This window comes from Gracilinanus agilis, chromosome 1 (genome assembly GCF_016433145.1).
Source record: "Gracilinanus agilis isolate LMUSP501 chromosome 1, AgileGrace, whole genome shotgun sequence".
Taxonomy (NCBI): domain Eukaryota; kingdom Metazoa; phylum Chordata; class Mammalia; order Didelphimorphia; family Didelphidae; genus Gracilinanus; species Gracilinanus agilis.
In genome coordinates, this window is record NC_058130.1 from 128,455,927 (window position 1) to 128,481,222 (window position 25,296).

General features: G+C 45.0%; 2 protein-coding genes across 2 annotated transcripts; both read right to left on the bottom strand.

The window, feature by feature from the left end:
• Positions 1 to 2,285: 2,285 nt before the first annotated feature.
• LOC123248490 (transmembrane protein 100-like) lies at positions 2,286 to 2,651 on the bottom strand. Its single transcript, XM_044677283.1, has one exon. The coding sequence runs from the start codon at positions 2,649 to 2,651 to the stop codon at positions 2,286 to 2,288; it is 366 nt and encodes a 121-aa protein (XP_044533218.1).
• Positions 2,652 to 10,696: 8,045 nt separating this feature from the next.
• TEDC2 (tubulin epsilon and delta complex 2) lies at positions 10,697 to 18,130 on the bottom strand. Its single transcript, XM_044657046.1, has 10 exons — positions 18,086 to 18,130; positions 17,515 to 17,613; positions 16,903 to 16,976; positions 16,124 to 16,619; positions 15,240 to 15,293; positions 13,748 to 13,838; positions 13,196 to 13,325; positions 12,947 to 13,048; positions 11,816 to 12,000; positions 10,697 to 11,637 (listed from the first exon to the last, which is right to left on the bottom strand). The coding sequence occupies exons 1-10, from the start codon at positions 18,109 to 18,111 to the stop codon at positions 11,491 to 11,493; spliced, it is 1,404 nt and encodes a 467-aa protein (XP_044512981.1). The 5' UTR covers positions 18,112 to 18,130; the 3' UTR covers positions 10,697 to 11,490.
• Positions 18,131 to 25,296: the final 7,166 nt, after the last annotated feature.

Consider the following 25,296-nt stretch of genomic DNA (forward strand, 5'->3'; position numbering starts at 1 on the left):
TTTAAAATATATATTTATTTATTGAGCGCCTACTATGTAGCAGAACATTGGGCGGTTGCTTTGAAGAGCACAAAGATGGAAAAGATGCAGCTGCTATCCTCAAGGGATTTACAATCTAGAAAGGGAGATGACATACATAGATGAACTTCAATATAAGGCAAGAGTGTGCTGTGCCATAATAGGGGGACAAACGTTGCCTTCTAGGAAGGTTGAGACAAGGGGAAGAAAATCATTTCTAGCTTTGGGGACCCAGGCAGGCTTCCTCGAAGTGGCATTTGAGCTGGCCTTTTAAAGAACGAAAACAGGCAAAGAAAGAGGGGTGATAGTTCAGGTGGAGGGAACAATAGGAACAGAGGCCCGGGAGTGGGAGAGCATGGGCCACATTCAGAGAAAGAAGAACAGTTCAGTTGGACTGGAGCATAGATTGGGATGGAAAGTTAGTGCCAGACCAGAACACGCTTTTAACCTTCAGGAGCTTTCCTTTTTCATGAACAACACAAAGCTGTGAAAGCTTGAGTGTTAATGGGACAGGAGATGGGAAATTAATTGGTTGGATAGTTTGGGAGACTGGAGGCAGAAAGCCTACCTGAAAAAATAAGCAGGGTTTAGTGGTAGTGGGAATGGAGAAGTGGATGGCACCAAGATATTTCAGATATAATTGACAGGACTTGACAACTGACTGGATTGTTATGGAGGCAGGGAAGTTGAGAGGAATCAGGTTGTTTCCATTGTGTCAGCAAAATAGCTCACAGGATCTAGAATCAGAGGGACCTTGAAGATCACAGCATCATTTATCAACAGCAGAGAAGGACCTCAGGGCAGCTCTCTAATCCAGCCCCTTCTTTTTATTAATGAAGAAACTAAGTCCCAGAGAGGGAAGCGATTCCACTAAGGTCACACAGGAGGTATGGAACAGAGCAAGAATTCAATCCCAAGACGGATTCTAAAACCATGGCTCTTTCCATTAGGCCAGCCTGCTGAGGTCTTCAGCAGTGAGTGAAGGGCATACGTACAAGACTGAAGATGGATAAGATCTTCCATAGCAACTGCCCTGGGGAGTGTGTTGCAAACTAGATAACAGAGATGACTAATAGGATTGCAAAAGGCTCATTCCTGACTCAGAGCCTTGGCTATTTCCCCTGCCAGGAGTCTTCTCCCCAAGAAATCTCACATATTTGTGAAGGCTCTCACCTCTAAGAACCCATGTCTGTGACCATCCCTCCTCTAAATATTGGGGATGAAGGTTCTCAGCTAAAGGTGGCATACATGAAGGAGCTCCCTTTCTCAATGGATGCAAACACTTTGGGATTGCAGAGAAGAACCAGGATTTTCAGAGCTACATAGAACCTTAGAGATAATCTAAAATAGACATGTTACAGCGACACCGCCCACCTCTCAAGATTATTGTGGAAAATAGCATTTTGCAAACCTTAAAGAACTACAGACTCCCACATTTTACAGATGTAGAAACTGAGGTCCAGAGAGAAGTGACTTGTCCAAGGTCACACAAATAGCATATAGCAGGGCAGGGATTAGAATCCCAGTCTCTTGACTCTTGGGTCCAAGACTCTTTCCACTAGTGACGTACTAGATTGTCTCCTCTCCATAGCCTCAGTTGAAGTGAGGCTACCATTCTGGGCTTGGGCTCAGACGACCCCCTTTCCCAGAGCCAAAACACTTGGATACATCAGTTACCCTCTCTTCCAGGTCCCATCCTCCTCCATGCGCACAGACTGAAGGGCAAACTCTTTTAATGAGTCACACACCAGAGCTGAACAATAAACCACAGAAAATATGGGGTAAGGAGACCTATGGGGAGGTGCCCCCAGACACTGTCCTCCTGGAGTATGGGGAGGTTGTTCTGTTTTGTTTCTGGGTCGATAGGGCAATGAAAGGAGAGGGCACTAGTCCCTTAGACAAAACTCCATCCTTTCCCCATCCCTGTCTCCCCTGGAGAGGAAGGCAAAGCCAAGCTGCGGCGGGAGGAATTGAGAGAAGCCCTCAACCCCTAACATGGATGGTTCCCTCCTTCCATTCCAGGATCCGGCACCTGGGCATCCCCTCTGTGTCCGCGTACTAGGCGGAACGCTTTGGCTCTTCCCGTCCCACCACAGTCCGCCCCCCTCCCCCGCAAGTCGCCGCGCTTCCCTCAGCAATTCGAGCTCCCAAGGCGGGCGGGCGGGTTGGGTTGAGGGAATGGGAGGCGCAGACAGAACCCGGCGCCTGCGCCAGTGCCTCCCCGGGCTGGAGCCCTGCGGACCAGCCAACCTCCGGGCGGAGCAGCCTCAGGGCGTCCGGGGCTCCTCGTCCCGCTCCCGCTGTCTCCTCCGCCCTCGGCGGGCCCGCCAGCACAGGAAGGCTGCGGTCAGGAGGCCAAGGCCGGAGCCAAGCGCGGCCACTGACACCCCCTGGGCGAGGTCCAGGCGGGGTCCCCGTAGCGAGAAGGTGATGCCCGTGGCAGCCGCGCCGACTAGCGTGGACACGGCGCCGAAGGGGAAGATGCATCGGTGCCAGGAGCTGCCAGCTCCTCCAGTGGCCAGTGCCAAGGTGTGCAGGGGTCCCGCGGGGCCCAGGGCAGGGGCTGGGGTCGCCGGGGTCGGGGCCGGGGGCAACCCTGCCTCGGAGGCCGGCGCGCACGTCGGGGTGCTCATGGTTCCAGGCGCCGGAAGCCCGGAGAGAGCCCGGTAGGAGGGTGCTGGGCTTGCGAGCTTTCTGGCTTCGGCTCCCTCAGGCTCTGGTTGCTGCCCCGAACCCCTCAGCTGTCTTTTTTTTCTGGGAACCCAGACGCGGATTGGAAGAAGGAACCGTGATGTCACTGGGGGACACTGGGGCCGTTAACCCTTTGGGGATCCCTCAACAAAGGCTAGGTAGAAGAAGGCTTCAGAAACATGCCATAGCAAAGATGAAAAACCCTGAGAACAGGTAAGGAGGTCGGGGCTGAAAGGGACCTCAGGACACAAAACATCTTACGGGGAAGGGATCTTGAAGCGGGGAAAGGACATTTGAAGAAGAATTCTAAGCTCCTCGATGATTTATTCTGTGGGTCCTCACTCCAGTTACACAAGTGGCTACTCCTGGAATTCCAGGTAGGTTGATAAATTGCTGTGACTGGAAAATTCATCCAAGACTCTCCTCCCTCCCCTAATCCAGATGCGATGGTGATGAGGGTGATGAGCCTGACTTGTCCTCCCTACAACCAGTCACCCAAAGGCATACAGAGTGTGTAGGTGTGTCCCAACGAGCCTTAATGTCTCCCCCACCCCAAACCTTTTTTAATTGCTAGATACACTTTTAAAGGCTGGACTGTTGCATGATGGAATAAATACCAAATTGCTGATAAGATGTAGAAATATGTAGAAAGCTACCACTTCCAATGACTACAACCTTTGGTCTTCCCCTTCCTTTCTCCCTGTCTTTCTAGAAAAAGTTACCTCATCAAGAATGCCCAAGGCAATATCTACAGTATTTCAGATCTTTGCCACCCCTACTCAACTGACATCATCAGGCTCTTGCAACAACATTACCGGCCCTTGCAATTACATTTTTATTTGAATTATACTCTGCCTTTTTATTTTAAAATATGGATCCACTTATCAAGACTTTTTAAAGGAACAAACAGAATTAAAATGAATACCCACTAATACAAATACTTAGGTTCCTTCCTTAAGAACTTAAATGTAGATAATTGTTGTCACCAGTTCCAGTCTGTTTAGTAAACAGAGAAATGACCCACAAAAGCAGCCTTTGTGTCTTAGTTCAGGTCAGTGTAATTCCAAATCAAAGACATCAAGGACTTTGTGGAATGACTTAGCATACATATTAGGCCAGGCCAGACTAGAGATGGGCTGGAACCCAGGGTTTGAAGGGAATGAAAAGAAATGCACAAAGAAAGGAAAAGATATTAGTTGAGGATACAGGAATCATTCAGTGGTAGACAATATCCTAGTGCTGTTCAAGCTACTGAGTTTTAGAAGCCTCAGAAAAGAGCCCCCTGATTCTGATATGCCATGGACTATGCTGGCTTTTCTACTTAGGTGACCAGGAAACTATTTTAGTGGCTTAAGGACAGGCCTAATACTTCTTAAGAAAAAAAAACTAATTAGGACAGCCAGGTGGTTAAGTGGGTAGAGCCAGGCCTGGGGACAGGAGGTACTGGGTTCAAATTTGGCCTTAGATATTTCCTACCTGTGTGACTCTGTGATTAAATCCCCATTGCCTAGTCCTTAACTTCTCTTCTGCTGGGAACCAATACTCAGTATAGATTCTAAGACAAAAGTAAGGTTTTTTGGTTTGTTTTTCTGTTTGTTTGTTTGTTTGTTTTTAAGGAAAAATCCTAACCTGTGTGGCTTAGAGACTTAGGAAAAGCTAACCCAGAAAAAAGATCAGCAAACTCAGTTTTCTAAAAGTCCCTATCGGTCTAGATTGAACATGTTTCTTAGCAGTTAGAGTATAAATGGGGAAAAAAATGTTAGTTCGATTTGTATAACAGGATAATTAGAAAACAATCCATCAAAGGATGAGTCATTAGCTTTTAGGGAGATTTACTTTATTTTTTTAATATACATTTTTTTTACTTTGAATAGTTTCCCATAGTTTCATGTTTCATGTTCTTTCCCTCCCCACCAAACTCCCCCACCCCTCGTAGCCGATACACAATTCCACTGGGTTTTACATGTATCATTGATCAAGACCTAATTCCATATTATTGGTAGTTGGACTAGAGTTATTGTTTAACGTCTACATCTCCAATAATATCCCCATCAGCCCATGTGTTCAAGCAGTTGTTTTTCCTCTGTGTTTCTACTCCCACAATTCTTCCTCCAAATGTGGCTAGTTTTCTTTCTCATAAGTCCTTCAGCCTTGCTCTAGATCCTTGTATTGCTGCTAGTAGAGAAGTCCATTATATTCCATTGTGCCACAGTGTATCTGTCTCTGTATATAAGGTTCTCCTGGTTCTGCTCCTTTCACTCTGCATCAATTCCTGGAGGTCATTCCAGTTCACATGGAATTCCTCCAGTTCATTATTCCTTTGAGCACAATAGTATTCCATCACCAGCAGATACCACAATTTGTTCAGCCATTCCCCAACTGAAGGGCATAGGGAGATTTACTTTAGAGATAGAGCAAGATGGAAAATATGAGCATTTCCGTTCAACATTTCAGGGACACATTTTCTCCTGTGTTGGTTTAGTCTGTGGAAAGAGAAGACTGAGACTTAGCACAGTTTCTACATAATTTTAGACCCACCAAATTCAAATCCAAATTCAGCATTGCTGCCTGCCATAACAGCAGTTATTGAAATGATTGTTTCATTTGTCAAGAATCAATCTTTTGTTGCACAATGTTTTGCAGGAACACAATTAAGTCATTTTTGATGCAATTACTTAAGAGCTTTGAAGAAATTATTTCACATGCTTTGCTATTGAGAGATCACCTTTTTTGGATCACATGAACAAGACTTAGAAATAAGTTTTCTTCCTATAACTAACTTCCTTCAATAACTTCACTCAGCTACTGCTGAGCTAGGTCCTAATGACCACTCTTGTTCCTTAAGATATTGTTGCTTGACTGACTACAAAAACCTGGTGTGGTCATTTGCCTGGACTGCTTGCTTTGCTAACCTTTCAAAACTTACCAGGTCAAAATCTTCAATTCCTTCACTTAAAATGGAAGAACAAATATTGAGGCAAAACATCAATGCTTGTTTTCACTGTGCCACATGTCAGTCTCAGAGAGGGAGAGCCCAAGGCCTCCTTATAGCATTGTCTCTTACTGGACATGAAGGATTCAAACTCCAAGAGAAAAGGAGAGGTGGAGGTTGGCTAGTACCCTTTTGATTGCCTCTACAGCCAACTATAAAGCCTTGCAGTCACCATAGAGGTGAATAGGAACTGGTTCAGGAGAATATCTCTGCATGCCACTAAGTCCCTTACATTGCAAGTCATCAGGATTCTCCTAGAAACCAGTTTCCTAGCCTCCACCATGTGGGAAGTTGCATCAGGGGCATTCTGCAGGAGCCAATCATCCTTACAAAGGATCTAGCAGGCTTATATGTCTAAACAAAGAGTGCCATGATGAAAATGTAATAGATTGACATGCTATGTTTGGTGAAAAGGAAGAGAGACTATTCAGGGTTATCAATGAAAAAGTTAACAGTTTTGAGAAAATTTATTTCTAAGTCTTTTTAAAGTGATTCCCTACCCCAAAAAGTGATCTCTTAATAGCAAAGCATGTGAAACAATTTCTTCAAAGCGCTACGTAATTACATCCAAAATAATTTAATTGTAGCCCTACGAAATATCACACAACAAAAGATCGATTCTTGACAAATGAACCAACCATTTCAATAACTGCCAACACTACTACTGACAGTGGGTACCATCAACAGATGCCCACTGGGGTATAGTATTTGGACAATAAAAAAGTCCAGTTGAACATTTTGTATCTGTTTATAGAGATTATTAATTGACGCTCAGTCTATTTCTGACCAGTTAAATGATGTCTTTGGCAGACTTAAAATGGTCTGGTCATCTGTGATGTCTGTTTTGAAGGCAGCTTGGTGGTACAACAGACAGTATTGGACCTGTAAGTCAGAAAGATTTGAGCTAAAATTCACTCAGTCACTGGCTATGTGACCCAGGCAGACTTCGTTTTCTTCTCTGTAAAACAAGGATAATAGCACCCAATCTCTATTGTTGTTGTGAGGATAAAGCAAGAAAATGTTTATGAAATGCTTTGAAAACTTAATGCAATTGTCTACACGCTAGCGATTATATGTTACATATGGATTACTGGGAGATTTAAAATGTAGCATAAAAGAATAACAAAATACTTTAGGTTCCCTGCTATATCTGTTGTTTGAACGTTATCCTGCTAAATGCATTCAAATAAATATTCAATAAATTTCAAGTAAATATAACAGAATAGTTTGACTTTGGGGGTGTTATCCAGACCTCATGGGGACATGCAGGAATGGAGAAAATTTCACAAAAGTAGTTTTCCACTTGAAAATGGAAGTCACTGTTAGTTAACAAGCATTTTATTAAGCACCTACTATGTGCCAAACTAAGCTCTGGGGATAACAAATATTGGACCAAAGAGCAGTCCAATGGGGAAAACATGCAAACTGTGTACAGATGTCTTAAAGGAAGACAAAGAAAATTTGAGGCAGTGGTGAGGAGCGAGAGCATTCTAGGCATGAGGGACAACCAGAGAAAGCCAGTTAGGAGAAAAAGGGTCACTTGTGAGAGGCAGCGAGGAGGCCACAGGAGCTGGATTGTAGGGTAGGTGGGAATCAAGGTAGGAAGGTGCTGGGTTAGGGAGGACTTTAAAAGCCAGAGTATTTTATATTTAAACATAAGATGGAGCTTGCAGAGCAGCAGTGGGAACTTTATTAAAAACTACTCTCTCATTTTAAGCTTCACAAGGCAACTCCCCTTAATAATATAAAAGCCAAAAGCCCTAGCCATAAGCTAAATTCATGACAATTCATCTTTTGCCCTAAAAATGGTGAGCTATTTTATCCTCTAGAGGATGGTAAAAGTAAGGCTCTTTGAATTCTACATTGTAATTTATTGTAATGACAGGAAGGAGAAATCTGAGTAACTTTGGCTGTGATGAGAAGTGGCCCAGAATATTTTTCAATCTCTTTTCAAGAAAAGTATGAAAATGTGTGTAGGAAATGATGGATCAATTTTCCCAGTTAAGAATAGAAAAACACCTGCTGGTCTTCATGCTTTTGAGACTTTGATATAAAAGAGAGAACATTTTACTCATTTCTAGGCTCTGTGATTACTAGCATTGACTGATTTGAGCAGATTTGTAAAATTGTGACCACAATGAAAAACTGCTGAGACATTAGACGTTGGTTGGGATGATATGAAATCAGTGCCAACAAACTTAAAGCATCCATATATTAATAAGTGAGGTAGCTTCAGTTATGCCATTTCTGTTCCTAAAATTTGTGCTATGGACACTAGTTATGATTCATTTGATTGATGAAGGAATTAAATTGATTTTTTCCATGTCCCACACCTTTTATAAACCTATTCAGTACTTTGCAGTCTTATCTGGTACCAGCTCATGTTAAAGAGTCTTCTGGAAGCAAACATATGTTAAAAAAATCAACGTACAATGTCCCACCAGTGCCTCGACTCACTCATCATTTCATACACTGAACAATTGGCTTCCTCGGTTAACTACAGTGATGTGATTAATGATGTGATTAGGGAATTTGAATCCCTAACGTCTTAAAGTTGTCTTATTCTCTTATGAAGGAAAAGGTAAAAACCCTCAAACTGTGTGAGCCATTTTGAGTTAGCTTATTATCAGGTAAAAGAATTAGATTATGAAAACTGACTGGATTTTTGCATGTCTGGTTAATTCTACAGCCAAAACCTGTTGGGGTTTTTTGCCTCATTTTTAAGTTTGTATTTTAAAGTATTGTCATAAAATTTTCAAAACCCTTTCATTAAGTTTTAATTTCCTTAGTTTGATAAACCAAATGTCCTCGATGATTCATGTTTATCCTAAAAAATATATAAAATTCCCTGCAGGTATATACCCTAATGAAATTGCTACATAGGCCTATGCTATCACTTCCTTGCTAGATAACATTATCCTATAATACTCCTAATCTGGTCAAAATGGCCAGCATATCTTCCTAGGCAAGCCCAGTTCCCATCTGGCTCTAGACCTATCTCTGCCCTGGGGGCCACCCACCGGGCTGTCTTGGAGGAAAACTTTTCCCCATCTTCCATCTTCTTCCAGGAGGGTCTCTGAGATATTCAGCTCCCTTTCTGCTTCAGAGAGGGTCCCCCTTGGGGCCCCTCCCATGAACTCCCAGGGTCTGCCTCCCCATCCATCCCAAAGTCTGGCAAGGATCCACTAAGATGCTTCATGGTCCATATCCTCCCCAACAAGACCACTATTCACTGGAGCCACTCACAGGCTGAAAACACATTCCATCCATTCGATTCAAATAGAGGAGCATTACATATTCAGTTATACCGACAGACAATTCCCTCCGACAGGAAGTCATATATTCAGTTCTAACCAACACACAATTCCCTCTCACTCTACATACTACATATGCAGTTTCAGGAGACCTTTCCAGCAGGGAGTGGGGTCTAGTCCTCCAGTTTTTCTCTTCCTTCAGGGGTGAATCTCATTCCTTGACTATAATGATCCATAATGATCCTTTGTGCGTCCAGCTCCCTTTTCATGTGAGCCTGTGGTCTGCCAAAAGAGTTCCCAGACAACTGTGAATAAAGGGCTTTGTGACTGGTAGACGTGGGGGATGTTCTGCAGATCCAAGCAGATGGGCTAGAGGGAAACAAAGGTTTTTCAAGGGCAGGCACAGAGAGTGTGATGGAAAGAGCACTGGCGAGTGGTCTCAAGCTCCAATCCTAGCTAAGATTATTACCTGCTTGGAGCCCATTATTTCCTCTCCTGGGGCTCTATTTTCCCCATCTAGAAAGTGAAACGGATCCGGTCCATTGTGGGGACTTTGGGGGACTTAAGAGATTTCCACAGAGAAAGCAAATAGATCACTAATGCTACAAGCATAAAGCTCGGAGAGGTAAGATAATTTATATATTTATACATATGTGTGTGTGTGTGTGAGAGAACAAGAACCATTCCCTAAAAGATAAATGGTCAGAGGATATGAACAGGCTGTTCAAGAGAAAAAAAAAGGCAACAGATCAATAACCCCATGAAAAAATGCTCTAAATCCCAAATAGTAATAGAAATAAAAACAAATGGCAAAGGTAAAAGTGACCATGGAGAGTGGGAAGACAGGAACACCAATGTACTGCTTGGAGAGTTGTGATTTGATTCCACCATTACAAAAAGCAATTTGGAACGATGACCAAAAGTCACCAAGCTGTACCCCCCTTGGACTCTGTCACATCACTATTGGACAAATACCCCCAAATAGAGAGAGAAGGAAAGAACAGATATGGACAGAAATATTTATAGCAGAACTTTTTGTGGTACCCAAGAATGGTAAATAAAGGAAATGCCCATCAATTGGGGCATAGACAAATAAATGATCACATATGAATGTAATGGAATATGATCCCTCCATAAGCAAGGTTGAAAGGGATGGATTGGAAGAACCCTGGGAGAATAATTTGCACAGTGACAACTTAGTGAAGAAAAACAACCTGAAAACCTTAAGAATGCTCAGCAAAGCAAGAAACCCCTGCTCCCACAGGGCTTGTCTCTGGGCAGAGGGGAGACCCTCCAGGGTTGGAAGAAGCGAAATCTTTTGGGATATGGCCATTGTGCAGAGGTTCTGCTTGATGCTGATGTTGTTACTGTTTCTCTTTCTGTTTTTAATTTGGGAGGTGGGTATGTGTGGAGGGGGAAGAGAGGAGAGATGGTGATGCCAAAAGAAGGGCCACTGAAACATTTTTTAATGTACACAGAAGAACAGGAGTTCAGAAAAAAACACAGACAAGCGGAATAACATTTCTGAGCTGAATTTTTAAACAAGGGTTTCATATACAACCTTCTTTTAGATCTCTCAGCCTGTATATATGAAAATTCTCCTTTTTTGGTGTTTCAGGTTGGAATAAAAACACGTTTTAAAATAAATAAAAGTGCACATTTGTCTCTACATATGGAGTGAGTGCAGTTGTGCCAATTGTGCTGAAATCACTGCATATTTCAAGAAGTTAGAAGTCCCGAGTTTGAATCATAAACACCTTTATTATGACAAAACTCACATTTTCAAAGTCCTTTAAGACTTACAAAGTACTTTCTCAAGACAGTTCTATGATGTTCCTTATGAGCAGCTTATTCTCACCCGATACAGAAGAAACCTGCCTCCCAGGAGCACGGCACAGAGCTGAGAGAAGAGCCTTGGTCTGCTGACACCCCCCCCCCCCACACACACACACATATCTCCTTCCACAAGCAGAGAATCAAACCCAAACCCCTCAAGCTGGCCCCACTTGTGGGCTGCTCTCTCCAAACAGCCAGGTGTTGCCATCTCTTCTAATTCGGTGCTAATTCTGTCCCCCACCCAGAATTTTCTTCCCTGGAGCAGCTCCACACTTCAAGTGCTGCCTCCTCCTGGAAGCCCCCCCCCCCCCAGGAGAGATGACCGTCGGGGCCTTTCAACAGACCTCCCGATCACTCCCTCACTGAACAAACGTCCTGTGTGGGTGAGGTGGGGAGAGGAGCATCACGGAGGGGGCTCAGGGATGAGGGCACATCACTGATTTGGTGGCCAGGGCCCCCAGAACGGGGAAGAAGCCCCCACCTCTAGGCCGCCACCTCTCAGAGCAGAGGCTTTCCTTCCTTCTCCACATGCTCTCCAGAATCCCTACGCTGGGCCTAGCTGTCGGCGGGGATCCTCATCCCATTGGGTGCAGCAGCAGGCCGGGTCCTAGAGGACATCGGGGCAGCAGCCAGCACAGACTCGGGTCCTGGAGGGCGGCAGGCTCAGGAGCCCTGGATGGCCGGTGGCCCGAGGGCGGCTCAGCCAGAAGGCTCCTCTCTCACCAGGACAGAGAAGTGCTCCCCGGCCTCGCAGAGCTGGCTGTGGATGGCCCGGTACAGCGCCAGCTGAGCCGGGCTGCTGGGGTTCTCGGCTCCCGCCAGGGGAAGAAGCTCCTCCATCAGGACCTGGTGGGGTGTGCCGGAGGCAAAACTCGAGACCGCCCGCCTCCCCGTCCCGAGACCCCCCACCCCAGCCTGGCCAGAGACTGCCGGACAGAGCAGAGAAGCCGGGTGCAAAGGTCCAGGCTCCATCCCCGGCTCGGCCTTCGAAGGCCGAAGAGCTGAGAGCGGGCCTGGGCAGTACCTCTTGGAGCTGGATCTGCTGCTTCAGCACGGCCACTCGGAGACTGAGGGCCGCCGCGGTCTGCAGCTCTCGGGCGCTGGAATAGGAAAGCCGGCTGGTGTTCCAGAGGGACGGCCTCCCAGCTACACGCAGGATGGGGCCCGACGGAGGGCTCTGTGCAGGCCCGGGCCTCCTGTGTTCCTCCGCTGTGTCCCCCCAGAGAGAAAAGGGGACGTCAGAGGCGGGTCTTCCCAGCAGCGGGGCGGGGCACTCAGCACAAAGGTCACCTGCTCTCCCTGCCCCCGCACCACGCAGGGGCTGGGCCTCAGGCACCAACTAGCTGTGACCTCGGGCAAATCACATCATCAGACATCTGGACAGACGCTGCCTTCTGCCTTAGTTTCCTCAACTGTAACCTAAGGATCCTCATCGTCTATGCGCGGCATCTACTTCACAGGGTGGTGGTTGTGAACAAGTGAGGGTATTTGTAGCAAGCGTGGCACCCAGGGCACAAGATAAGTGCTTCTGCCCTCGCTCCCCCACAAAGGTGCTCAGGACCCCCTTTCCCGTCTGCTTTGCTGCCACCCACAGACTTCATTGAGAGAAAGGCCTTTAGCGCAGAGCCAAGGGAAGGGGAAGCCAGGGCCAGCTTCTCAGCCAGGAGCAGCTGCTCAGCACTAACAGGCAGAACAGAGGAGGCACCCTGGCCCCGCTCCCGCCGGGAAGTCAGCACCCACCAATCCTGGAACAATGGTTAAAGAAGCACAAGCACACCACGCTTGTCCCACAGAAAAACGACGGTATACAGTGCTTCCTTCTCTGAAAATGTGGGGGGCTACAGGTGGGGAAGCCTAGATGTCCCTGGCTAGCTGGGCCAAACTTTTTTCCCCTCCTTTTTTATTCCTTGTCATAGGGACAGTTCTCTAAGAGGCAAAAGATAGAAAGATGAAAAATAAAGCTATGCCACCGGAGCACCAAAGAAAGCAGCCTCTGGGAAGGAGAATCTCAAGGGAACGAGCCTCTCCTTGCCAGGGTCACAGAATGAAGCTGCCCACTACCGAGGCACCCAAGGCCCAAGGCCCAGAGGCCTGGGGGTGCCATCCATGCTCATGCAGCCCTGAGTCTGGCCTCAGGCCCTGGCAGAGGCCTCACCTTCTCGAAGCTCCTGTAGTCTAAGCAGATGCCGGTCCACAGCAGCTTGGAGCCCTTCAAGGGTAACCAGACGGTGGTACTCCTGTTCCAAGCTCAGGGAACCTGCAGGAGGAAAGGATGGGGCTTCAGAAGCCATTCCCTCCTCTCAGGCCAGCCCCCACACAAAGCCTGCTCTCCCACCCCCCTAGGACGCCCCCTTTCCCTTCCAGCCAGGGAAGGCCCACGAAGCTCCAAGCTCTCCTTCCTCACCCGCAGCTGCCTCCCCACTCATGGCCAGAGTCTCTTCCAGATGCTGGGTCAGTAAGTGGCAGGCCCGGTCCAGGCGAGTCACTTCCTCCTGGACCTCAGCAGGGCTGATGGCTGGGCCAGGCATGTCAAACTCAGAGCAAGTCAGGGAAAGTCTTCTTCTTCCCTTTCACCTCCCTCCCAGGGCTCTAGCCCTAAGCCTGACAGACCCGGCAGGAAGCGCTCCAGGAACAGGCTGCGAGTCCCTGGCAGATGGCTAATTTGCCCCTTCCCCCCAGTCTCCCGGGGTAGCAGCGAGCAATCCCTGGCAGGAAGAGCAAAGAGCTTCTGGTGGGAGGCCCAGTGGGCATTGTGGTAGAGGGATGGAGCCCCTCTGCTTCCATTAAGAGCCAGATGGGGTCCCCCATCATCCTAAGAGAGCGAGTGATGTAGCGGCTGTGGCTTTTAGCCAGACCTCCCATTAGCCAAAAAGCCTGGAGCCAGTGGCATTCCCTGACCCCCAACCCCTCAAAAACACCCCCCAGGCCAGACACACGGTACATCTGGCAAGGATACGGTCTTCTTCATCCTCTCTAGGAAATGGGCTTTGGCAGCAGCCACATCGGCATCACCATCGAACCGGGAGTGCTGGATCTGGGCCCACAGGCTAGGCAGCATGCACACAAATACACAACAAAATGCACCTAGGTATAGACGCCTGAAACTCAAAAGTGGTTTCAAACAGTTCCTGTTTCCACTGTATATGGTGTGTTCACGGAAGGAGGGCACTGGCAGATGTTTAACAACTGGCTCTCTAAAAATGTACAACATACTTTTAAGTTTAATCTGCACTATTAACTCTAATTAATCTCCATCATCTTCTTGAGTTTAGACCTCAGAACAAGAATTCATGTCTCAAATCTGTAACTCTGCTGATTTCTGAGGTGTAAATGCTCACAATGAAAAACTTAACAACCAGTGCTCCAGTGAACTGGAACCAGCTGGTCCAAGCAACTCATGACCAATGGGATAGGGCCTCTCTCACTTAGGGCCTCTATCCATAATCCTTGGTACCTGCCAGGAGGAGGGTTTAGAGCAATGGTTCCCAAACTTTTTGGCCTACAGCTCCCTTTCGAGAAAAAATATTACTTAGCACTCCCTATCACATACTATCACCACCTTCTTACAGTTATTCACCACCCCCAAATGCATCTGTGGCCATCACCGCTCCCTGGATCACTGCAGCACCCACCAGGGGGCAGCGGTGCCCACTTTGAGAATCACTGGTTTAGAGCCTGAGGATCCTCTGAGGGAGGGAAAAGAACCAGTTACAATACAGGGCAGTTGAGCAAGGACAATGGCTTTGAACAGGGAGACGGTCTGGGGAAAAAGCATCTGCTAGGCAGGACTCCTGCCCTGGTACTTTCAGAACCGAGAGTCAAGACTGTACTCTCAAGGGAATAGGAAAAGGCAAGTGGCAATCAAAGGGCCTGTACTAAGATAGGTTGAATGATCTTCTCTGGAAATTTTCAGCCAAAAATGCAAATCAGGTCTTAGCACCCAAGACAGTGGGGTCATACTCAAATAGAAATGGATCCCTGCTGGCTGCAATTGGCTCTAAAAAGCATGAAAATTAACATTATGTTGCAGTGTATTTATTTGTTAAACATTTCCCTATTAGGTTTTAATCTAGCACTAGAAAGTTTTGGAAGAGTTTAATGCCTCTAACCCAAGAGAAGAACAAATTATATCAGGATAAGTACTGATGTGGGAAATCGGAGTCCTGGGTTCTAAGTGCCAAATCTGCCAACAATTCATTGTGTGTTCTTAGTCAAAGCCATTCCCCTTCTCCAAGCCCGATTTCTCTTCAAAGGACAAAGGGATTGAAAAGGTCCCTGAGTGGAGATGGGATTAAGAGGGGATGGGAGTGGGTATTCCTGGTTCAGTTCTTCTGAAGTGAAGGGACTGGAACTTGGCCTGAGGTTTCTGAGAGTCTCACCACTAACCCCTTGGTAATGGATATCCTTAAAGAGCCTCACATTTTTTCCACCTTATAAGCAAACCTCACCTGGAATTTCTGGAAGCAATTTTCTTATACAAGAGAGGCAGCCGCAGCTGGGTCCTGCAAAAAAAAAAAAAAAAAAAAGAATCACCATTCCAGGATGCCTGCCACACTCAGGTCCTGGGTTCTCATCTAGCCATGAGCCTAAGTAGAACAACAGCACCTCCAGGCTTCCCCCGACAGGTAGAAAAACTGGCCCCATCTCCAGCCCCCTAAACCTCTGTCATCAGTGGAGCTCCACAGAGCCGTGAGGAGGTAGGGGCCCAGGGACCAGGCTGGTGGCCCCCAACACCCACAGACTACAGAACTACACAAAGGGCCAAGACTGGCCTGGATGGAGAGGAGAGATATCTCCGATGGAAAGCCAGTGCCTATATTCCCTGGCAACTTTGTGGACTCCAGCTAGAGCCATCAAGGCAAGGTAAAACTCAACATGAACCTGGCCCTAAGAGTAAGAAGGGTTCATTCACCATCATTGGAGTCAAGGTATCAGGCTTTATAATGGAAAAGGAGCCTCTGGACCTAATGGCTGAATCTAAGTCTAAATTTAGCCTGGTACCTCTGAGTCTAGCACAATCACTTCTCTAGGCTACGAGGGGAAAGGGGGAAACACAGCAGCTCCAACTCCTTTTGGTCAGTCTTGGGGAACTTGGAAGGTACTCTGAGAGGACAGGGCCAGGCCAGGGAAGTATGGTTCTCCAAAGTCCTTGTTAACCTATAAACTTCAACCAAAGATATGTTTCAGCTCTTCCTTGAAAGCTCTATGCTCCCCCTTCCTTCTATGGACCCCAAAGAAGGTCTAAATCAGTGGGCAAAGGTCTATAATCTGATCAAGCTCAGCCTCCTTGGCCAAAACTTCAAACACAAGTATCAGGGTTCAGGAAACCTACCCTTTCTCCTTGAGTGTGAAGGGCTCAGATCTCAGGTCTGGTTGGGTCTTTCCTTGTTCTGGCCCAGTCTTGGATGCAGTAGCACCCACTTCTCTTGAGACCGAAACTGGGGTGGAGGTTGGGAACCTAGGGACTTGGCCCTGGGAAGGCAGAGGGCAGGGCTGAGCGAGCCCCTCTAGAGAAGCTGAGTGGTCTGGCTGCTTGGCATGTGTGAGAACATCTCCGGGAGCCCTGCCCCTATGAGAGGGGGCTCTGGCAGGCCTTTTCACCCCACTGTTAGTCCTCTGAGAGGTAGCTGGGGGCCTTGCTGGAACACAAGCTTTTGGCCTGGCCCCAGGGCCTGCCTGGGCAGCGACCAAAGGCTGGGCAGCTTTCCCACTGGAGATACTCTCCTCTGACTGGACCTGGACGATGCCTTTCCGGACTCGAAGGGCTTTCTCCAGGGCCTGGGTCAGCAGCTCCAGTTCCTTGAGATCTTTAGGAGTTGGTTCACATGCTGTGAAAGCTACAGGTCAGAGAAGTGTTCTCCCGAGGATCAGCCCAGGCTCAAGCCCTCCCTTCAATCCAACCAGCTCCACCTTTCTAAGGTCTGTAAGACTCCAACCATTAGAAAGAAGCAATCCATCTTTCTGCCCAAGTCATTGAATGGCCCCAGGTCATTGTCCCCTGGATCAGTGGAGGCTCTCCCCACCCCATCCAAACTCGTTCCCACTCCAGGAGGGCAGCAGCCATACTGCCTCTGCCCAGAGCCCTGGGGAAAGGCCTAGACTGAGGCTCACCAGGATCACCAGCTTCCTCTGCTTCCTCACCCCTCTTCCGGGCTGGCTCAGGGCTTGGGGGAGAGGCCACTTCCCTGGGACGAAAAGAGAGAATTCACCACACCTCCTCAGGTATGGTTTATTATAAAAGGCTTTCTTCACAAGCGCTCTGCCAGGAAAGTGGCTGCTACTGGAATTATTCTTCCCATTCTAACAAACAAGGACACTAAAGCTCCATATATAAGTAGATGATTTGGTAGTAGACCCCAGTGGGGGGGGGGGAAGGAAGCCTGGAGACCTTTCCACCAGGATCACATACACACACACTCTCACTTTCTCTGGTCCCCGTCTCCCCACAAACACGTTTTTGTCACCAAAGAGGGCTCAGCATGGCAGTGAAAAGGGCACTCAAGAGGGCAAAACCGTGGGTGCCTCTTCCTAAGGGACCCTTCTGGGTGAGATATGCATGATGGGGGAGCGTCTGTGAATAAATTAAAGCCTCAACTCCGGGCAGACGCCAAAATGTTGGGACCAAACAGGCAGTTTCCCCCAGTCCAGGCGAGATTTGTACGGAGGTGGGCGCTATCGGCTGAGAATTGGCCCGGGGCCGGCCCTCCCCTTCCCCAGCGATACCAAGGTTGAAGCAACACCCGGCAGCGAGCAAGGGATTGTTGCAAATCCTTCTCCTTCTTCTGGCAAGCCTCCAAAGCTCCTAGGAGCTCCGCAACCAGCCTGGAAATACACCCCGCCCAGCCCCCAGCAGTTCAGCTGTCAGCTTCCCTTCCCCTTCTCCCAAGTTCCCCCAGTCCCTCCCCGTCCTTCCTCTAGGTTCTCTGACCCCCTCCTTAGCCCTCAACTCTCCCCTTTTTGTCCACACTCCCCTCCTCCTCCCTTTCTTTTCCCCCTTTCCTCCTCCGTTTCCCTCCTCTTCCTCTCCTTTCCCCTCCTCCATCCCACTTTCCCGGTTTTCCCTCCCCCAACGTCCCCTCAGCCCCGATTTGCTCTCTCCCACCAAAGTACCCGACGACTCCCCGCCTCCCCCGCCTGCGTACGCAGGCAGCTCTCCGGAAGGCTCAGGGTTCCCAAGACGCGGTCAGGAATGTCACCGGCACCAGGGACTGCCGCCAGCCTAGGTTCCAGAATCCCGACCAAAGCATGGATGTGAACGTGCATGGCGGTGTCTGTCCAACACGGAGACCCTTACCTGCGCGAGCAGTCGGCAGGCAGCATGGCGGCTGTGAAGGGTGAGGGGCTAACAAGGGGGGAGGTAGCAGCCAGCTGCAGCTGCAACTGACACACAAGCACACACACCTGCAGCCCTAACGCGGCGGGAAAACAGCCGCGGTCGCGGCGGCGTCGAGCCCCGCCCCCGGATCCTGGCCCCACCCCCACAAGGTCCTGCAGCGTTGTGGGTGCTAACAAGCTTCTCCCAGACGTGTAAAGCGGGAGCAGGGTCGGAGAAGAACGATTCAAATTTACAGACCAGGATTAGAACCCTGATGCAGCGAGATGGCGGGGGTCTCGGGAGCCCGGGGCGCCGGAGAGGCCCAGCAGTCAGCTCCATCTTCTACACCCCTGCCAGGATTTGGCTCTGTCTGCCTGGTCCGTGGAAAGGGCGCAAAAATGGGAGGAAAAAGGACCTTAACTCCCCTTAATAGCTTTGTGACTCTGCGTGATTTTCTTAATCTTCCCGAATTTCAGTCTACTTACCTGTAGAGCTGGGAGATTAGCACAGTACATACATTACGGTTGGCCCGAAGGAAGAGTTACAGAAATGTTTGTCGAATAATTCTTACTAAAAGATTAATGAGCTTTCAGTTTAGTAAGAGGGGTGGGGGCGGGGAGGGAAGATATATAACTACAATGACGATAATAATATAAATATCTACAACTCTGCTTTTTTTTTTTATCTCATTTTCTGGCTTGGAATCAATATTTTGTATTGGTTCCAAGGCAGAAGATGGGTAAGGCTAGACAAATGGTTCAGTGACTTGTCCAGGATTACACAAGCAAAGAAGGTTCTGAGGCTAAATTTGAACCCAGGCCTACCATTTCCAGGCCAATCCAAATGAGCCACCTACTTACCTACTTAGCTCTAGTTTTAATAACTGATACCTTAATCGTGACAAAGGTAGAGGACTGTAGCTTTGAAGATTGCACCTAGTCTTAGATTCATTTGATGTGTTAGTTTCACTTGCTAAACTATTTTCCATTTGCTTTTAACTTTGTTAAAAAAGAATTTGAGCAGGAAGAGAACACTAACATCTAGGGACATCAGAGAGGCCTTCACAAAGGAGGTGGCATCTGAGCTCTGACTTGAAGGAAGCTAATGATTCTAAGAGAAAGAAGTAGCTCCTGGGTATAGAGGATAAAGAGCAAATAGGAGGCTGGAGATAGAATACTGAATAAGAAGGCAGCTTGTAGGTCAGTTTAGGGCAAAGTGGATAGAGTACTGGGGCTGGAGTCAGGAAAACTCATCTTCCTCTCTTCAAATCTGACCTCAGACACTAGCTGTGTGACCCCGAGCAAGTCACTTAACCCTGTTTATCTCAGTTTCCTTATCTGTAACAGGAGCTAGGGAAGGAAATGGCTAGCAATTCCAATATCTTTGCCAAGAAAATCTCAAATAGGGTCACCAAGAGTCGGACAAGACAACAATATGGATGTCAAAACTGTTCTTTAAATATGGCACAAATAAAATTTAATTATGGATAGAAAATAAAAAGAAATTTGGTTACTAACTACATGCTAAGGTGGGAAGAATGCTAGGTTCAGTATCAGAACCCAGAAAGATAAGAGAGGGAGGTGAAAGGACCCATTTCAGAACTGTTTCAACTAAGTTTGAAGCTGAAAATTATGGATCCAATAGTTGCTGTTACACAGCAAATCCAGTTGAGCAGAGGAATAACTTGAAAGCAGCAAATCCAAAAAGGCACTTATATTATCAAGGAGTTTGGATGAATCTTCTCCAGTGAGATTTTAATCAAGTATGCATCAGTTCAGCTTAGTGGATAGAAGCTATGTTTACTCAAGGAGTTTTAATGGACAATTCCCAAGAGAGAAAGGGGACAGAGAAGTTTATAGTTGCCGAATTATGTTACCCCAAGCATATGAATTTTCCTTATTCATGTACCTCCTTTGGAAGATACTGAATGCATTGGTGGGATTGATGTGAGGATTTTTATGTATTCATTATTCCTACATTTGCTTACCAATCCTACATGTATTGGATCAAAACTAGGCAAGAGCAATTTATACTGTAACATCAACATTATAAAAACAATTTAAAATTCTTTTATTTATTCAAAAAGTAATTTTGAAAGACTTAAGAACTATGGTCAACAAAATGATCAATAGTGATTATCAAGGATAGAGAAGCAATAAATTAATGTGCTGAATAACTACATTTTGGGTCATTGCCAATAATAGAAAATAGTTTTGTTCAATTACACTTATTTGTTATAAGAATTGTTTTTGACCTTTTCAGTGGTAGAAAAATAAGTTGGGTGATTGGAAGTTGACAATTGGAAAAAAATTTTAAATGTAATAAACAATATCTTTTAAAAAGAAAAGAGAACATAGAATAGTATACCTGTCAGATCTATGGGAAAGGAAGGAACTTAAGACCAAGAAAGAGAATATTACAAAAGGTAAAGTGAATAATTTTGATTATATTAAATTAAAAAGGTTTTGTACAAACAAAACCAATGCAACCAAAATTAGAGGGAAGCAACAAATTGGGGAAGAAAATTTTATAACAAAAAACCTCTGACAAAGGTCTAATTTCGCAAATCTGTAAGGAACTAAGTTAATTGTACAAGAAACCAAACCATTCCCCAATTAACAAATGGTCAAGGGATATGAATAGGCAGTTTTCAGATGAAGAAATTAGAACTATTAATAATCACATGAAAAAGTGTTCTAAATCCCTCCTAATAAAAGAAATGCAAATCAAAACAATGCTACCTCGTACCTAGCAGACTGGCCAATATGACAGTAATGGAAAATAATAAATGTTGGAGGGGATGTGGCAAAATTAGGACACTAATGTATTGCTGGTGGAGTTGTGAATTGATCCAACCATTCTGGAAGGCAATTTGGAATTATGCCCAAAGGGCTTTAAAAAGTTGTACGCCCTTTGATCCATCAATACCACTACGAGGTTTATACCCCAAAGAGATAATAAGGAAAAATACTTGTACAAAAATATTTATAGCCATGCTCTTTGTGGTGGCAAAAAATTGGAAAATGAAGGGTTGTCCCTCGATTGGGGAATGGCTGAATAAATTGTGGTATATGATGGTGATGGAATACTATTGTGCTGTGAGTAATGATGGCCTGGAGGACTTCTATATGAACTGGGAGAACCTCAGTGAACTGATGCAGAGTGAAATGAGCAGAACCAGAAGAATATTTACCCAGAAAGTAAAACATTGTGGAACTATCTAATTTAATGGATTTTGCTACTAATAGCAATGCAACAAGCAAGGACACTCCTGAAGGACTAATATGAAAGAAAGCTATCGACATTGAGAAAAAGAACTATGGGAGTAAAAATGCAAAAGAAAAACATATGACATCCCTTATCACATATATATGGGTATGTGATTTGGGACTTAGACTTTTAAAAATCACTCTATAGCAAAAATGAAAAATATGGAAATAGGTATCAAGTGATAACATTTGTACAACCCAGTGGAATTGCTTGTCAGCTCTGGGAGGAGGGAGGGAAGAGTGGAAGGCAAGAAAATGTATCATGTAAACTTGGAAAAATATTTTTAAATAAATATATTAAAAGAAGAAAAAAGAAAAGAAAAAGAAAAGAGGCCAAGTAGGAATATTGATCAGGCTGTATATAACCCACCAAGAAAGGCAAATCTGAATATACTCTAAGGAATGAGCTCTCATATAAAGCTTTTGATAGAACAATTAAATAGGTTTTTCACTTTCAAATTTGGCTTTGCACTATCCAGCTTCCTCAAAGTCCATATTTTCAAGAAAACAGGACTAGGATTCCTCCACTAAGAATAATTTTTTTAATAGGAAAAATATAGCTCTAACCCCACCTAGCAGCTAGAATTTCCCAAGTCTGCCAAATGACTCCCTTTATTCACAGGACACAGGCCATCAATATACTGTAGGCACATAATTTGTTAGAAACAGCAAAAATTAAAGAAAAGCACTTTCATGTGGATCCTTATGCCTATCCATTTCCCCAAATTCCTCCTTATTACCGTCTTTGTTTTTAAAAGTGGCAAAGCAGCTTTCTGAACTGTACACACTCACAAATCATGGAGATGCAGTTAGTGGGAATTGTGAATATCTGGGATACCAACTCAGATTATAAACAAAGATGGCTGAAAAAAATGTGAGGAGAGATGTTGGTCTTCCCATCCCTGACTGACCAATGGCTTCTCAATAGTTGATAAGTCTATAGCTCTTGGGAGCTCTTTTCATTCCGGTTTCCACTTCTGCTCCCAGACCAATCTCTTCCACAACACTGGTCTTCAGTACTGGATACCACAGAGAGAGGCTGGCTTCAGCAGCCTAGAAAGTCTCATATCCTCCCACTTGGTAGCATGAGCCCAGGGAACTTCAGTCCAGCTGCAGAAAGAAGCTCTATTTCTTGTACTTGAATAGCTACTAGAAAGTCTCAAGGGCAAAGAAAAAAGAAATTGGTAGCATTGATCCTTGTGTCCATGCACATATCTTGCCACTTTGTGACATCTCTCCATTTTGTTTCTCCCTTTGGTAATTTTTGGAGGCTCCTTAGCTCCCAAAATGAAACACCAACAAAATCTCCTGCTTAGTCCAGAAAGCCCAAAGCACTTATTCTCTTCCTCTCCCCTAAGAGGCCCCTTTCAACTCTGGACTCAGACATATATGGACCAAGTTCAATCCTGGGAGAGCCTGGGTTCTAAAATGAGGGATTAGGTTCTTTCTCAAACTCTCTGGCTCCTTCTATGCCCCAGTGGAAAATTACTTAAAAATTAGGTTTGGCCGAGTCTACTACAGTCTCCTCAAAAAAAAAGGCAAAGGGAAATAAAAAAGTAATCAATGAATTTGGAAATAGGTCTTGATCAATGACACATGTTAAAACCAGTAGAAATGTGCATCGGCCAGGGGTGGGGAGGAGGGCGAGGAGTGAAGGGGAAAGTAGGAGCATGAATCATGTAACCATGTTAACTTTTCTAAAAAATGAATATTAATAAACGTTAAACAAACAAATAAATAAATAAAAGTAATCAATGTGCAATGTAAATTAGATATAGGATAACTATTGGTTTCCTCTATACAAAAGGAATACTACACACACAAAAATCATGAAATTTATTAACAGAGACTTAAATAAGCAGCAGAAATAATTTATAACTCTTGTTATACCCTCCCAAGAAGTTGATCTGTAAAGCATTAAAATATAAACTACTTTGTACAGCTGCTGAATTAACATTTTACTTCACTCCTAAACAATCCGAATAAATCACATCCATATCTTCTGACAATCCAAGCTACAGGTTGGACTCATCCTTGTGACAACGGTTGTCTTTTCCAAGAACTGGAGTAGGTGACTCCTCTCCATCAATTGAGGATAGGGATTCAGGGACTCTTAATCTCTCAAACTTAAATGGTTGCCTCCAAGGATAGGCAAACCATCTCAGGGTAGCTGTTTGATTACCAATCCTCAGCAAATTGATTTGGGAGAGACAATAACTGTCGATTGTTATTTGGAAGATGTCAGTTAGTGATGATATTAGAGGGCATACACTGGAAAGGAAGACAAACAAGAAGATATACCCAAGGGCCCTAATTGCTAGAGTACTTTTTCCCCCTTTATGGTCTACTAAAGAACTTCTCCTTAGTTTTTTGGTATATCTTTTATCCTTGTAGAGTGTGAAAAATAAACTTTCTGGAGATAGCTAAGTGTCTCAGTGGATTGAGAGCCAGGTCCAGAGACAAGAGGTCCTGGGTTCAAATGTGACCCCAGACACTTCCAGGGTATGGGACCCTGGGGAAGTCATTTAACCTCCATTGCCTAGCCCTTACCACATTCTTCTGCTTTGGAACCAGTACACAATATTGATTTTAAGATGGAAGAAAAGGGCTTTCAATAAAAAGGAAAAATGAAAAGAACAGAACCTTTCTTAGGTGTCTACATTGCCCATGGCTCCTGAAACAGACAGTGCCTCAAGTCATGACTGTTCTGGAGACACTGCTAGGACTTGGTGAAAAAAAAAAAATCTAATCTTCCTTTGTTTACAAGTTTTCCTTGTAAAAAGAGGGGGAGTTTGGTTGAAATGGATTCTACTAAGTTTCTAGACACTTACTAACTTACTGATTTTATACATACCCCACAGTGTGACCTAGTCTCCTCAATTAACTAGAATATACTTCCTGTGCAACTTCATTCCATTTCATCCAATGGCTTTCAAGGACATCTAATTTGATCAAGGACTATTTTTAACCTAATCCAAAGGCTTTGATTGATTCAGTGGAAATGTCTAGGCTTTCTTTACATCTAGTTCATTAAAAATATTTTTCCTTCTTTTTTTTAATCGATGTGTTCCCCCTACTATCTCCAATCAGTTTTTTCAAGCGAAAAAAATTAAGCCCTCAATATATAGCTGTAAAGTCCCACAAAACAAATTCCCACATTAAAAACATGAACTTTCATTTTAAGTTCAGCATCTCTCTGGTAAAAGGTGAGTGGTTCATTTCATTTTGGGACTGGTAATTTATCATTACACTGATCAGAGTTCTGAAGTGTTTCAAAGTTGTTTTTCTTTATGATGTTATTATTGTATAAATAATTCTAGTTTTGCTCATTTCACTCTCTATCAGTTAGAGTTTACCTTGGTATATTTTGCAAAGTGTTGATATGAACCAAATTTCTGACAGTTTACTTATCCAGTTTTCCCAGCACCTTTTGTCAAATAACAAATCCTGCCAGTAATTGGGGGGTCTTCATTTTATCAAATACTTATGCCGTTTGTTTCTGTATTGTCTATTTAATCTCTTCTACAGATTGACTTCTTTCCTTTTTAAAGTGATACCAAATCATTTTCATGATCACTGCTTTGTAATCTTGTTTGAGATCTGGTACTGATAAGCCCCCTTTATTCTCACTATTTTTAACTATTAGCCTACAAATTCATGACCTTTTGCTCTCCCAGATGAATTCTATTATTTTTATTGCTGTATAAAATATTCCTCTGATAGTCTAATTGACACAGCACTGAATAAATTTTATTAATTTAGGTATCATTGTCATTTTTATTACATTGTTTTTAACCCACCTATGAGCAACTATTTTGCCAATGATTTAGGTCTATCTTTAGTTCTCCAAAGAGTGATTCATACAGTCCTTGAGGTAGATACACTCTCAAATATTTTATGGCTTCAAATATAGTTTATATC